General features: G+C 35.7%; 1 protein-coding gene and 1 long non-coding RNA gene across 3 annotated transcripts in view; one reads left to right on the forward strand and one right to left on the reverse strand.

Annotated features, from left to right (window-relative positions):
• The window catches only part of LOC137762380 (uncharacterized), a 62,092-nt gene that overhangs the window by 41,213 nt on the left and 4,304 nt on the right, over positions 1–16,575 (forward strand). The window contains exons 2-5 of one of the 2 annotated variants that reach the window (XR_011073541.1): positions 7,845–7,931; positions 8,576–8,649; positions 12,956–13,035; positions 16,031–16,071. This is a non-coding gene — a long non-coding RNA (uncharacterized lncRNA). The remainder of the gene's footprint in view (positions 1–7,844; positions 7,932–8,575; positions 8,650–12,955; positions 13,036–16,030; positions 16,072–16,575) is intronic. The other variant, XR_011073542.1, reaches the window with a different exon arrangement.
• Positions 221–16,575, reverse strand: part of COL24A1 (collagen type XXIV alpha 1 chain) — a 384,282-nt gene continuing 367,927 nt past the window's right edge. Inside the window, exons 57-61 of the mRNA XM_068540226.1 lie at positions 13,740–13,805; positions 12,933–13,101; positions 6,812–6,921; positions 4,252–4,467; positions 221–1,315 (exon numbers count right to left, since the gene is read on the reverse strand). Of these exons, the coding sequence (XP_068396327.1) occupies positions 1,169–1,315; positions 4,252–4,467; positions 6,812–6,921; positions 12,933–13,101; positions 13,740–13,805 (708 nt within the window). The 3' untranslated portion in view covers positions 221–1,168. The remainder of the gene's footprint in view (positions 1,316–4,251; positions 4,468–6,811; positions 6,922–12,932; positions 13,102–13,739; positions 13,806–16,575) is intronic.

Here is a 16,575-nt window from a genome sequence, read left to right on the forward strand (position 1 = left end):
CTTACTGAGCCTATTTTAAATAGCAAAGGACTGTTTTTGTTTTCCTGAATGTTACTTTAAAGACTGGTAAATTGAATTCTTTTAGGTCCCAACACATTAAATTTAAGAACAGTGAAAGAAAATCAATGAATAATTACAAAAACATGTGATTTCTATGAAGCAGAAATATAAAGTTGTTTTTATAATTTAAAACATCAGCAATTTCAAAAGATTTGCTGAATTAGAACTTTATAAAATATATATACACAAAATATCATCCCAGATGATCATGGATTTTTAAAAATAGTATATCACAACCCCTAAACTCTAACCCAAACCTACTACTGGATGTAGCTGGCCTACAATTTTTTACAGCAATTTAAAAAATAAAAGTTAAAAAAACCCTCCCAATTCTCTTGTGCTTAAGCACAGGTTACAATGTGCTGGCTTTGATTCTAATATCCACAAAGAGAATTTTAAAATAAAACAAGGACTTCACATAAATAATGTTTTACTTGTTATTAAGTATGTGACCAAACAAATTAGAATAAGTACTAACAACCAAAACACATCTTGATGTAACCAGTACATACACTCTTAAAGAATGACAAAGACGAATAAAGCAATAGTCTGTGAAAGCCACAAGCACCTTGTTTTTAGAAAGAGCCCCAAGCAACACAAAAAGGCAACATGTAAGAGGTAGTGTATCACCGGCTAAGATGTATATGCCCACTGGGGACCTGAATACAGCTTAGTATTTGGGAAAATAAGACGTATCAGACTGTGGCTTGCAATTTTTAGACAGAAGCGTTGCACGTTTGGGAGCATTAGCCAGTATTGCTCCATAGTGCTTTGCGTCTCCAGCTGTCTAATGGGTACTTTGCTCTCAGACAGTCAAAAAATATAGAATATCCTGAAGAATTCCATGTTTATAAATGTTCAGTTCTAGGGAATTCTCTAAGAAAGCTCAGATCAATATAATTTTTAAAAGAATTAAATACTTATAGTCCTTTAAAAAAATGCCTTGTCTCCTTCTTAGGAGGAAGTCTTTTCTTCCTGAGATTCTTTAAGATTTAGCCAATGCTTTATTCCATGCATTTCGTAATCCAATAGTACCTTCCTGTCTATATTTTTCCCTCTGCAGCAATTACCTGGCCAACAGCATGAATTCTGAACTAATTCAGAGACTTTAGAGAAAGCATACAGAACTGCTTTCAATGTAGTACTTCCGTTCAGTTTTGAGATGAGGAAGCTTCTGTACTTCAATTACTGGAAGTTGATTAGGGTCCTGGGTGTGAAAAAGGAATTTTGCTTTATGCCAGCTGCCATCTTGAATCTGTAAAATAAGAATGAAATGCTTTAATCTGAATTGTTTCATTAGCAGCAGACAGTGTCCTTCATAGACAATGTAGACTTATTTTAAGGATCAGAAATAATGAACAGAAAGTGCCTAGAACAATGCCTGGCACAGAGTAAATGCTCAAAAAACGGTAACAATTACTATGAATAATTGAAAATATGTGCTTACTCCTTTCTCTAAATGGCATTGTGTGTTCTGATTTTTCTTTTGAGGGTTTCTGCTTCTGTTGTCTGTGGATCATTGGACCAGATATGAATTTAAAAACTGCACTATTCCTAATATGAGTAATACCCATCTGCTTTGTGTTCCTTTATTTGGGACTGATGCTTCAGGATGGGCATTTTTCTTGGATGAAAGGGAATGAGCTAGCTCAACCTCTCTGTACTTTAGGCAGGAAATAAGCAGAATCACTTCAGTAGAAGTAAATTATAATTACGTTGAATCATCTTGTAGGTTTCTTTTTTTCCATTCTGTGGTTACCGTTTATATAGTTTCTTTCATTCCTCTCTTCCTTTCCTTCTAAGCCTTTCTGTTTCTCTTTATTACTGTATGCTCTTTTGTTTCTGGTGAATTCTGTTACGGATCAAAAACTATTTATTATATGATTAAGATTCAAGAGGACAAAATAGAGAAACACAGTTGACTAGTTTTGTGAAGCTTTTTATACGGGAGTTTATTCATTTACTCATTCACAGAATTATCATGGTATAAATTTTAAAGTTTGAAGGAGCTTTAGAAATTATCTAAACTATAAATTCCATTTTATGTTAAGGCAATTGAAGCTCACAGAAGATAAATTACCAAAGTCATAAGCTTGGTGTAATAACTAGAATAGAGTTCCCTGTGTAAGACGCTGTCAGATTAACTTCATTAAATCTCAAACAATATGTGTTGAACACTAAGTACATTTGGCACAGTTGAATAAGATGTAATCCTCCATTTCCTTACAGTGCTGGGAAAACATAAAGATGAATAAATTAGTTCTGGCTTCTGAATTCTAGCAACTTATAAATTTAGTTGGGGAGAGGAGAAACAGCCATAATATAAGACTGTATATGATAAATGCAACATAAATAATGTAGACAATGAGTGCTAAGTCCCTCATTTCCAACTGGAAGTGTCAGGGAAAGCTTTGTGAATTCAGAATTTAAGATGATGGGCCTTAAAGTTTGCCTACAATTTCCACTTGGTTAGAGGGGTAGAGAATGGCACTTCAGAGAAAGGGAATGACCTGAATAGAAAAAAACAAAACAGTTGGAAAAGTAGAATCTGGTTGTGAAAATAAGCCTAGCACGGGGTTTAGGTGCACAGATTTTTGACTTGGAACAGATTTTGATAGAAACCCAAGTACAGCTATTCTCTTCACATATAAAATGGGAAGAATAAAAACCTACCTCACAGTATTGTGTGGATTAAATGAGTCTTCAATTAAAAGTCCCTAGCAGTGTAGCATGGCATTGACTTTGGAACTGTACACACCTGGGGTTGATTTCTTGCTCCTCTGCTAATTAGCTGTATGACCTTGAACAAGTTACTTAACCTCTGTGCCTTCACTTTCTTACCTATAAAATGATACTAATAGGAACTTCTTCACAAAGCTGTTATAATTAAATAATGTATGCAGTACATGGTACCTGTCATCTAATAAGTCTCCAATAATTAGTAGTAGGAATTGTTGTTTTTGTTGTTATTATTATTATTATAAATAGATCAGGTGGACCACACTTTAGGGTACACAGTCAGTGAAAGGTAGAAAGGTAGGTTGGGGCCTGACTATTTTAACTGCTGAATAAAGAGCTGATAAGTTTTGATCGTGTCTCATAAATAGTAGTGAGTCACTAAAAGTTTCGGGACAAAATTGTGAAAGTTAAATTAATTTGTTGGTAATATTGATCTCTTCACATATAGAGAGTGAGCTGTATACTCCTGACTGTTTGCTTATGATTTTTCAAATACGCAAGAGCTGTTTATCTGAAAATGAAATGTGAAAAAGCAAAGCACTCTAGAAACGGTAAGAGATCTTAAATCATGGGCTTCATAGTACACCAGAACAGTAAACCAAGCTACTTAAAGAAATTAGGATCTATGTAAAGTGGACAGCCCTGTACTATATAACAGGAGTCAGCAAACTCTTCCGTAAAGGGTTAGATAATAAATGCTTTAGGTTTTGTGGGCCATACAGTCTCTGTCGCACTTGCTCAACTCTGCCATTGTAGTGTGATAACAGCCCTGGATAATAAACAAACGAATGAGTGTGGCTGTGTTCCAGTAGCATATGTGTACACAGACGAGTGCTGGGCTAGATTTGGTCTGTGGGTTATAGTTTGCCGACACCTACTCTACAACGTAATGTTTTAAAATTATAGACTCTTCACTATTATTTAATTTTAATAGGAAAAATGGGCTATGATTCAAATACTCATTTGTAGGGTCAATCTGCCATTATGCCCATTATTTGGTATCAGGTATAGGGACTGACAAAATGAAATAAAGCTGACTTGCCTCTATAACCTGTCTTCCATGAAGTAATGAGATGCAGAATCACAGTGGTAAAAATATAGGAAAGAAATCATTTGTCTATATGCCCTATCTGCCATCTGTCTATCCATCCATCCATCTATCTATGATATAATTATTTCATATGGGGAATAAAAACTAAATTTATGGATTAACACCTGTTTTGCATATAAAACTTCATGGATGACCAGTGGGTGTGACAAAAGTTGATATGATATAAGCAAACAATCGATTCTGAAAAATGTACGGTTATTATACATCAGGCCCATTAAAACTTACTACCCTTCTGTATCTGCAGTTTGCAATTAAAGTCTTACTCATTATATTAATTGTATATAGTTTTATCAATTTTAAGTTCGTTATATTGAACAATTCTAAAAGTGCCATTCCCTTACCTGGCAGTCATCTGAAAGCACTTTAGGTTCAAGTAGAGTGTTTTCTTCGAAAATCTGGCTATTCCATCCCTTGAAACCAATAGTCAATCCTGAGCCACTTGTCTGAGCACTTGTCCACACTGGAGTGTTTAGACAATGAATGGTGATGATCTGGGTGGCTTCTGAGCTCAGTAAATGAAGGAAGTTCATCTGGACTTTTCCGACTCCAAACTCCAACTAATGTCATTGAAACAATATGCAAGTTACAAGATATGGCAATTGAAAGACTTATAGTTTGGAGAAACCTGAAGAAAGTCCTTGACAGGCCAGGGGTGGGGCAGGGGAGAATCCCTGATTTATAGCATTTTCTGATTTCCACCCCTATGGTGGGAGTTGTAAATACTCCCACCATGGCTGGTCTTAGGCTATCAAGGTAGTGTCATTAAACATGGAGTTCGCAAGAGACATTAATAGTAGGCTCTCCTGAGCAGTATGAGCTGGCTTTAGCCTACTACTAGGCTACTAGATATGAACAAAAAAAAAAAGGAGATACTTTGCATAATGTTATTTGAGATGCATTAATAATTTGTTGATTATTGCTTAAAATTTTTTCATAAAAATCTGAAATTCTGTCTATACTTTCATGTGAAGATTTATTTTTGAGTTTCCAAAGATAAGTTAAAAGTTGTAATAAATTCATTAATTTTAACTATGAGAGCCTTTACAGACAAAGACAGAATCTTAACCTTTGTGTTGCCAGCCCCTAATGCAGTTCCAGTCATACAGTGAGTCATCAGTAAATGTTTGCTGCATGAATGAATGAATGCATGAACAAGTATTTACTAATAAAGTGAACGATATAGGGCAACATTGGAGCAAGGAAGTATGACTGCACATTTTCTAGGCTTGAACAAGGAAGCAGATTTTTCTATAGCTTTAGACATCATCATCATCATCATCATCATTACTATTTTAGCATTATTCAAGCATGGGGATGGTCATAACATAAATGAATAGAAGTAGTTCCTACTGAGGAATTTATGTTGATCTCCAAACACAAAATCAGAGAAATATCAGTTATGAGGTAACAGAGAAGGAAAAAAATAAAATGACAACAAAAAAGCAAAACTTCAGGGAAAGAGAGGAAAGGCAAAGGAAGAGTATAAGGATGAAAACATGGAAGGATCATCATGAGGAATATTAGAGCTGAAGTAATTCAAATTCCTTCATTTTGCAGGTGAGAACCACAAACCTGTGAAGTATGTAGCCTTTCTGAGCTTTAGTTTCTTTGTTGGTAAAGCTGGGTATAACCCCGACATGACAGGGGTGTTATGAGGATTTGAGGTGCCCACTGTCATTTCGCTAGCACAGCACCTGGCACAGAGTGGGCTCTCTGGCGGCTCACAGCATCATTCCCCAGGTTTGTAGAGGAAAAGAAATTAGAAACCAGGTTCCAGATTCCAAGTCTACGGTTCTTTCCACTACCTGCGCAGTCTTTCTCAGGTTGAGTTTATGGATAGGAGAGATGGGAGAATTGATTCAGCCAAGGAAAGAATTGGAGTGCAGCTCCTTCACTTGATCCTGCCTTCTTTGCACACCAGTCTCCCCTTTTCTTCCGTGATAATCCAAATAAAAATCCTGGGCTAAACCCAGGGGAGTGAGGATGATTGTGCATAGTTCGGAAGCAGGACGATCATGCTGCTCCTCATTAGTTACACAGATTCCATAGGAACCTAAGAATCCTCCCCTCCTCTGCTCTGGGTAACAGTGGTGAATGGCTATTGAGATGAGCTGGTGAAACACCCTAGTTAATGAAGGGGAGCGTTTTAGGAGGAGAGGGCAGTCTAATGATAAGCAGCTGGAGGGACTGACACACTGCATATTTTAGCTGCTGCCTTTCTGTGGTGGACAAAACACACAATAGGTCCGTGTATCAGTTCTTTGTCAATGAGAAAAGTTCTTGGGAAGGCCAAGGTAGTTTAACCAGAAAAAGAAAGAAATGCAGTTTTAGTTTCTTCAATATATGTTATAGGTAGAACTAAGCTTTAGGGTTTAGAAATGCTTGTTATAATATCCAGTGTTACATACCAAACTAACTTTCATTCATTGGTTTATAGAATTATACTTGTAAGAAGTTTTAAATAATATCCAGTGGATGTTTAGGAGAGGTTATTTTTGTGCCCAGTCACCAAAAATAGCAAGCTTTGTGGTGAAATTCCTCTTTTAATCATGATGATGTCTTTTTCAGTAAAACTTAAGGTAACTGATTACTGAGTACAAACACTGCAGCTGTTTGGGAATTTTCTAATGAATGCATGTGCATAAAAACATATGTTTTACATTTTTAAAAGGAATTTAAAAAGCATAGTCAGTAGAGTAAGCCAAGCTAGGCCAGTCATAAAAATACATAATCAAAATGTCAAGATTTAACAGGATTATTTTTAAAAAACAAAAAATTTCTTCCTCATATATGGTAGAGAATATCTTGCTTCCATTCATAAAATTCATAATTATTTAAAATGAAAGAATTTAAAAAATCACTGTTTCCTGATAGTGCGCAAGTACTAAATTCAAAACATACCTTTGTCACAGAGACAGGAGATAAACATGTCTGACCACCAGCACTGAAATTGCAGAAAACCTCAATGGCATCTGAAGGGCATCCAAGATTTGGATCAATCCAGTATTTTCCTATTATTGTAAAACATAAAGATATTTAAATGCCATGCTAAAATATATTTGAACTATCCTTACGAATTATCATGATACTTTCAATATATTTTTCACGCTTTTTCCTTTTAAAAAACTTAGAAGATTATAAAGATACTTACATTTAGTCAAAGAACGAAAGCTGCAAGCATTATGTAAAACCAATACTGAAAATACTGTATTTTTCACAGACCTATCAATTTAAGGGCATTTTATAATTTTAATAAAAAATAGGGGCTTCCCTGGTGGCGCAGCGGTTGAGAATCTGCCTGCCAATGCAGGGGACACGGGTTCGAGCCCTGGTCTGGGAAGATCCCACATGCCGCGGAGCAACTGGGCCCGTGAGCCACAATTACTGAGGCTGCGCGTCTGGAGCCTGTGCTCCGCAACAAGAGAGGCCGCGATAGTGAGAGGCCCACGCACCGCGATGAAGAGTGGCCCCCCGCTTGCCGCAACTAGAGAAAGCCCTCGCACAGAAACGAAGACCCAACACAGCCATAAATAAATAAATTAAATAAATAAATAAATAAATACATATATAAATAAATAAAAAAAAATATATAAATATATATATATATATATGGAAAAAAAAAATAACCGAATGGCTGAATCTATTGCTTCATTCTATAGATAAGCGCAGCAACTTAAAGTGAATTGTCTAAAGTTACATAGTTAATAGAAAAGTTGAAATTAATATGGGATATGTGTATATTTTTGTTCTATGTCATTACAGAGCTTAAAAATGAATATATATATTTAAAAAACAGAAACAACTTCTTCAGTCTCTACGAGGAAAAACATATCTTTATGTGTAATATTGATAATTAAAATAAAAGGAATAAACATTTTTTGTTTCCAGAAGAAAAATGTGCAATTAAATGGTTATTTTTGTGCTTTCTTTTCAGATTTGTAAGTGGAAAAAACTGAAATCTCTACAGCCAGTGTAAGCCTGCCAACCTTTGCCTCCACTGAGTGCCCAGGAGAATCAAATGGTGTGTAAAAGACTTCAAGACATATTCAGACTGAAAAGTACTGGGCTAGCGTCTTAATTCCGGAATAACAGGCTCAGAATACTGAAATAGCACCTTATTCTAAACGCAAAGGGCAGGAATTTTTGAATGAGATGGCCCTGCCTTCTTGCATTAAAAAGGCAAGACAATCAAACAGTATTTGTAAAACGTCATTTTCTATAATAGGTAGAAATCCTTGTTTGTTCCATTCCTATCCCACAGCAAAGATTCCTCCAGCTCATCCTGGGCTTCACCTGGTGTATCATTTTAGACTTCCACAACATCCTCGACTATTCTCCCCTCTACTATTCTACTAATTCTTCAAAGTGAAGACTTGTTGAATTGGTACTTCCAAGAGTAGGGGACTGTTACAGACAGTCCAGATAGCTGGACCCCACCCCCAGAGTTGCTGAATCATTAAATCTGGGATGGGGCTTGAGAATCTGCATCTAATTCTGGTCCACGGACTATATTTGGAGAATCACTGATCTATTGAAATATGGAAGAAAGGGGTGAAAAAGATCCTAATACCACCTCCATCCTGTTTTTTCCCATTTCCTCAGAATGTTGAACATTTTGTAGTTTGTAGAAATTATAGCTGGGGTCTTTTTTTTTTAAAAAACCAGGATCTGATCCAGGCTTACAGTCATATCTCGATTCATCATCTCTTCTCCTTCAAGAAATAGTTTCCTACTACTGTGTGAGTGAATATATTCTTTATAAAACGTTTTCCTTCAAGCAAGGTCTCATTGTTACATGGGGTGGGATGCTTTGAATTCAGGCATTATGTTGTACAATGGTGAACTGGTAGGGGCTTCATGTTTTTTTCAGGGTATGCTGAGCTACAGATAAAGCACTATACCATAATACATCTTTTATAGGCCTAAATGCTCTAACTCCAAATTGGCTCTCTCCTGAGAACACTGCTTCCCCTGCAGCTCTTTCAAGTTCTGCCACAGCCTCTACAGCATTGTGCCTGGGTGGGGAAGGGGTCTTTCTTGCTCCTCGTTGCCACTTTCAGACCGTTCTCCCCACTTTCTACCTAAAAACACTCCATGGTAAAATTGCTGTCATTGCACTGTATCACCTGTTACCTCTTCCTGTTGCTATCACCAAATTATTTCTTTGATGATTCTAGCTTTTGGCTAGCTATCACTTTCAGAAAATCTATTTATAACCTAATTCTTCGTGATTTTACATCCACATGGTTGATATTTGCAATACCGACTTCTCAGTGCCTCGAACTCTCTCCCACCAACGTTTTTGTACCCTTCTCCTGTCCTGTGTACTTTAATCATTAACTTATAAGGCCATACCCTAGTTTTTGTTATTACCTACAGCTAGTTCTCCTCCATGATTTCACCTCTCTTCTCATTCCAGCTCATTCCCTCTAGTGTTCTGACTCTAATAATTCTTTGATCCCATTAGGACCTACTATCCATTGATACTACCACTTTTTCATTGTCCTTCATAATCATGTGTTCACTTCTCTTCCTGCCTAGCTTAAAACCCACAGTCCTTTGCTATGATCATTTCCTTAGAGACTTCCTTAACATTCTTGCCCTGCCTCACTTCACTGTGCTTGTCTTATAAAATCCCAGTCCTGCGTAAATCCAGTTTTGTGCCTAATCTGTGCCTGTACCTGCACAACTGAATGTGCCTAGAGAAAAACACAACTATGCTGACTGGCCTCACTTTAAATTCAAATGTTTGAAAGGCTGCCAGACAATACTACTATGTTTCCCTAGTTCATTTCCTCTGTCACTTTCCTAGTTAACCATTTGAAACCTTTTCCTGTCCTCTCAAGTTAATTATACCTTTCCTTCATTCTTATTCTTGACTGATAACCTTTCAGTTTCACTGAGACAACTAAAGCAAACTGAAGGAAACTTATATAAGCTCCCATAATGACCTTTACCCATCTATCTGTACTTGCACACATATATTCTGCCTTCTCTCTTATTATTGTGAATAAACCGTGTTCCTAAATAAGGTTCACCTTGTCCGTTAAACCTTCCATTTCAAATTTTTCCTCTCTTATGTTTTCTTTTGAGTCAGCTTCTGTTGTCTGCTGTTTCTGCCTGTTCTCATTCATGGTGTTTTGTCAGCTTGTGTGCTTAGTTATCATTGATTGTGTGCTAGGCACTATATTTGAAAAATTATTTGTGGAAATAATTTGAGCCCTAGGATGATATTATCTTTTATAGAAGAGTTTTGTTTGTTTCTATCAGGTATGAGGGGGTACTAGCAGCCTGGAATCATCTTCCAAGTTCACAGTGTGAGATTTTCTGAGCAATCTTGATGATGTGAAGCTAGGCTGCAATCTGTACGAATATCTTTTCTTTCAGTTTATTTTTACTCTTAAAGTGGAGCCCTTTGAAAGCCTAAGTCCCCACCTTTTGTGGACTTCAGATTCCAACCTTTTTGACCCCTATCCCCGTGAAGCCACCAAAAGCACTACTCAGTTTCTGAACACACCCAGGGCAAAAGTAGCTCTAAGTATGTGTTCATCTCTCTGCTGTCTTTTTCAAAATATTGGCTTGAAAGTCCCTCACTGCTTTGTCAGTATTTGATGCTTTTAACTTAATTTTCAAAAAGTTTCGTTAGGCAGATTGAACTACCTGCTTCATTAATGGGAGTGGAAACTCTCCAGCTCCACCATTTTCTCTTAAAACCTGATACAATTTTAACTGCTACCATTCCTCTAAACCACTCTTGCGAAGATCATCAAAGACCTTCCCATTACTAAATCTAGTAGCCTTTCTCAGTCTTCACCTAACTTGACATCGACCCAGTAGATCCCCTCCTCCTCAGGCAAACATTTTCTTCACTCCACATTCATCTAGTTTTCCTCTTATCTCAGTGATAGCTTCTTCTTAGTCTTCTTCACTAGTTTCCCCTCAACTCCCTGACCTCTCTAAACACTGGGGAGCTCTAAGGCACAGTTTTTAGAATTCTTCTCTTTTCTTTATTTATCTGTTCTTTCGGTAGTCTTAAACAGTCTCAGGACATTGGATACTATTTATATGCAAATGACTTCATAAATTTTACCCCTGGCCAGGACCTCACTCCTGAATAGCCAATGACCTACTTGACATCCTTACTTGAATGCCTAACAGACATCTCAAATTAAATACATCCAAAACTGAACTTCTGATCTTGTCTCCGAACTTGCTTCTCTATCTCTTTTGACAGCAATTCCACTCTTCTAGTCCCTTAGTCAAAAATCTTAGAGTCATCCTTTATCATTCTATTTCTCTCATAACCCACATCCGAATTACCAACAAAAAACTGCTGGCTCTACCTTAAAACATATCCAAAGATCTGACCATTTCTTATCACTTCCCCACCACCAATTCTAGTCCAAGCCATCATCATCTCTTACTGGATTATTTCAGTAGTCTTCTCAATGTCTCCTTCTACCCTGTCCTCATTATATTTGCAATACAACACCCAGAGTAACATTTTAAAAATTTAAGTCAAGTCACGTTATTCCTTTGCTCAAAATCTTCCAGAGGCTTCCCATCTTATTCAGTAAAAGCTGGAGTCTTTTGAGTAATCTATAAGATCCTGTATAATCTGGTTTCCTGACATCTTTCTGACTTCATTTCCTACCTTTCTTCCCCTTATGCACTTTCTTCCAGTCACCTTGGCCTTCTTGCTAATAGTAGAACATGCTAAGTACACGCTCAGGTTCAAGGGCCTCTGCGTTTGTTCTTTCTTCCTGGAAAGCTCTTTCCCCAGATTTCCTGTGGCTTGTTCCCTTACCTCCTTCTGATATTTCTCAAATGTCACTTTCTCAGAGATGCTCTACCTACCTACTCTATTTACCACTTCACCCCCCACCCTACTTTCTGTCATATCCCCTCTTCCATGCTGTTTTGTGTTTCTCTATTGCACTTACAATCTCCTAGTGATGAAAGTATTTTTGGGTGTAAAGACTTTTCTGATACCTTACAAGCCATACCACTTAGCTATTTCTCCTATGAGGAAGGCAGACCTTGAATTAGATTTCAGTAATTTGTATGTCCTGTAGTGTCTTTGTTCCTTTCAGTTCTATCGAATTGCATTTTTATACCCTCAAATATGGGAAAGAATCAAATTTGAATTACTGTAGGCAGCTATAACTGTAAATATTATTTGTTTTTGTGATAATCTAGGGCAGGAAGTACCTATAGAAGTTAAGCATTTTATTAATATAAATAAAATATTTTCACTATACTGTATTCTAGAATGGAAGATGTTTTTGGACAAACATGTATTTATAAATATATATGTATGTGTGTATGTGTGTGTGTATAAAATAACGTATGGACTACTATTCATCCTGCAGAATTAAATAACTTAGTTATTTTCAAATCAGCATATATGTCATTGTGTGTTAAGACTAGAGTTTTTACCAAAAAAATGATAACTACTAATATTGATTGTATAGCTGACCAGGTAGACCCAATAGAAATTAAAATTAAATGACATATTGTAGCAGACAGGGTTTCCCCTACTTATCATCAGGTAGTGATGGCTCTTCCACTTGCTTTAAACCTTTCCTTGATGGTTCTAGTTTTGCACCTCTGGCTAATGGATTTGGGGTATCAATCTGAGGATGAGAAAATTCCAAGAATGACAAGCCACTCCATCTTTATAGTCACTGATAACTGAAATGAGGCATTTAAATTCCATTTTATGTAAAAACTAATTTTAGAGAGTGTGGTAGAGAGGGCTCTATGATCTCTTTCTTCATGTTGCCATAAGTCAGGCTGTGTAGTAGAAGACCTTTGTAAAGTGAACCCTTGAAAAAGGATACTTTGACCTCAGAAATATGTTTACCTCTATGAGTACGTATTTGGTTCTTGATGTTAAAATGCCTCTGCCAGGGTTTTATCAAAAATGATAAGGTTTGGAATAAATACACTGCAAATCTCAAACACACTGAAACGATGAAACAAAATCAGATATCAGAGTTTAAGGAAACCAGTAACTTACCATCTGATACTTTGTGTTCACAGTTAAGCAAATCTTTGCAGATTCGTGCTGGGTTATCTCGTGTGCCAAGAGGATTCTTGATGCTGTGCAGTAAATTGCTAAGGTAGTTCAAGGTTTCGAATATCTCTGCACTGTGGTCAGTTAAGGTCACTTCAGTATTCTGGTAGCTCTGCCAAGTCATTGTGAGAATCATATTAGCAAAGAAGCTTGGAGTAGTCATTACCAGCCTGTAACCCAAGTGATCAACACGGAGCAAGGCAGAAGAAAAATGTACTTCTGTTGTGTGCAAGGAGTTGGGAGTAGGATGTAAAGAACAGTTTATATTTAACTATAGGCATATTTGTATGTTTTATGAATCTTGATCCTAATAAAAGCTTAAATTCACACTCAAAAGTCTAGTTTTCAAGCTGACATAAAACTTAATTACTATGCCTACTGCGTAATTTGATAAAAACCTATATTATGAATAGAGCTTAAATAAGAAAAATGAGTAGTGATGATAGATAGATCCCATTTTAAGAAATGGCTAACTTCATTTAACTATTTTCTTCTATAGTACCAAATTCTTATTTTAAAAAATCCTTTAACAATATTATATTTTTGTTTTAAATGTTTTCCTTAAAAAACATCTTATGCATATATTTCTGTTTATTAAAATTGCTTACTTTGTCCTTAAAATTTTTTTCATTACTTTTAATCTCTTTTAAATACAGGCTTTGAGATAAAGTCACATTTTGGCCTCTGAAAAAAAATTCTGTTTAATTTGCAGATTGAGAGTGCCAGTGTAAATAAAGCCAGATATATTACCTCCATCTGTAGGGCAGTATGTGATTCAATCAAGGCTTGAATAGCAGCATTGATATCCATTTGTTTCTGTGTAAAACAAAACCATTTGAGATCAGCAATAAGATCAACACTGAGTGCTCTAAAGTAAAGCCTATAAATTCTGAAAGCACTGCTGTTAAAGTATACTAGACTTATTATCTAAAAGGGGTTTGTAACTCTTATGGTTAGACAGATCTTGCAAGTATTGCCTGGCTATCTGAAAGGACAATATGCTGCTTTCATCCAAATCTCAAAAGTCTCCTAATTAAAACAGGACCAAAGTCTAGAGCTCTCAAATGAAAAACTATTTGTCTCTGCTGCATGAAAACACACAAAAAAGTTACTCACGTGGAAGAAGAATGAAATATGATCCCCTCAGTTAATAAATTGTAAAGTGAAGAATAAATAACTGTAGTAATTTTTAACAGTTACATTCTTGGAAGGAAAATAGAATAAAATATTACTGTCCTGAGGTAGTCACCACATTAGTTTAATCTGATACTTCTGCGGTCTTAAAAACAATTTCTGAAGTTGGAAAAAGTATCATTAGTCCCAAAAGAAATAATACATCATGAATCCAATCTCCTCCTGCATTTAATAAAAGATATTTTTAGAGAAAGACCCAACCTAACCATTAGTAAAAAGTCTTTTCGTATTTTATTTTTTAAAAAGCTTGGAAACTAAGAAGCATGAGTTGGGAGAAAGTTCTGTGAAATGGCATCTGTGTGAGCAAATCAAGCGATCTAATTTCTTTCAGAAGGATTGTACTGCTGAGATATCTTTTTACTTGGCAGCCCATACAATAGAAACTCTTTTCAACAGATCTCTCATAACTCATGGTTGGTAATTTGAAAAACTATTTAAAATGATGGGACAATCAACAAAATGTACTCATCTTTGCCTCAACATGTGGTTTTCATATTGGAAAATACTTGACTCATTCTGCATATGGACACTGCCAAACACATATTGAGGATAAAGTGGTAAGCAAACAATACAAAACAAAACAACCTTGCCCCTTGTAGAGCTAAAGTTTAGAGGTCGATAAAGGCATTAATCAAATAATCTCAAAAATACACATTTACAAATTGTGATACGTGTTATAAAAGAAAAGTGCATGGACCTATGAGAGAAATTACAGAGTATTAAATCTGGGGGATATAAGAAATTTGGAAGGACTAGATCAGCATAGGCTTCCCTGAGGTGGTGATATTTGAGCTGAGATCTGAAGAATAAATATGAATTGTTAGGAGAAGGGGTGGGAGAGCTTTCCAGGCAGAGGTAACAACTTTGCACAAAGGCAGTGAGATAGAAAAGCATGGCCTATTCAAGAAGAAGAAAGGCTTAGCATAAAATGTTCTGTGCAGATTAAATAATTCTGACCATCATTCTTTTGAGAATTGGCAGACTTTGGACATGGGTCACAAAAATATATTGGGACTAAATATGGGCAACTGAATTAGGTAGTAAACAATAGCCACCTTTATATTTTCCAGTTGTTTGTGGTTAGGGCTTTGATCTTAGAAAAACTAGCAATAAGCAGTTCTCAGGCGCTTACAGACTCAGGACCCTTTTGTACTTTTAAATATTATTAAGGGCTTTAAAGAACTTATATTTATGTGAATTATAGCTTTTGACATTTAACACAGTAGGAATTAAAATATAAATTTTAAAACTGTGGTTAATTGCCTTAAAACAATAAATCCATTATATGTTAATATAAATAAACATTTTTTAAATGTAACTATTTTCCAAACAAAAAATTAGTGAGAAGAGCGGCACTGTTCTACACTTTTGTATATCTCTTTAACGTCTGGATTAATAGGAGATAGCTAGATTCTCATATTTGCTTTTATATTCTCATATTTGCTTCTATATTCAATCTATTAAAATGTTACTTTAGCTGAACTGTATGAAGAAAATCCAGCCTTAAAAGGATATGTAGTTGGAAAAAAGATTATTTTAGTAGCCTTTTCAGATAATTGTGGATATTCTCTTTTGATATTATACCAGAACTTGATAAGTGGTAGTTTCTTGAAGGTTAGTTGAAATGTGAAATCTGAAACCATATCTACAACGTATCTATTTTATATTCTTTTATATTAAAATCTATTGATCTATCTTAAACTTTGAAAGAATCATTTACCAATGCATGATTTTAGTAAAAATCATGATTTTTGTTAAAATCATGCATTGATCATTGGAAAATAATGGTTCATGAAATAATGCAGATCTTCCAAAGACTGACACACTTCGTTATGTCATATCAACAGATTACATTCGTTAACATCATCACCAATCTCATCAGAAAAATGTAAGTACTGGTAAGCTGTCAAACTTGTAATAGATACAAGCATTCCTCAATAGTTATTGTTGCTTGAAAGTTTGAAATTTAACACTGGTATCAAATTGTCAGTTGTTTTCCTTGAAATGGCAGGCTCACTTCATTCATTTTCAAGAAAATATCTGCCAAATACTCATGTCTGAGTAACATTATCATTCTGTCAAGTAAAAATGGTGTTCCATGAAAAAATCAGCTAGTTCAGTTTGCAACTGAAACAATTCCACAAGTGCTTTTATTTGAGGCAACCATTGTACTTCTATATGCAGAAATGCTTTATATGTTCTTCCATTTAATCACACAGAATATTAAAAAGATGTGTACTAAAGATTAGAGACTTAGGAGACAGGAAAAATGGTGGAATAATGACCTCCCAGAATTCTCTCTTCTATAAAAGCAATGAGAAAACTGGAAAAAAATGTTAAGAATGAAGTTTTTCAGAATTACAGAAATTAACAAAATGCTTGCAGCAACCTG

This window comes from Eschrichtius robustus, chromosome 3 (assembly GCF_028021215.1).
Source record: "Eschrichtius robustus isolate mEscRob2 chromosome 3, mEscRob2.pri, whole genome shotgun sequence".
In the NCBI taxonomy this organism is placed as follows: Eukaryota; Metazoa; Chordata; class Mammalia; order Artiodactyla; family Eschrichtiidae; genus Eschrichtius; species Eschrichtius robustus.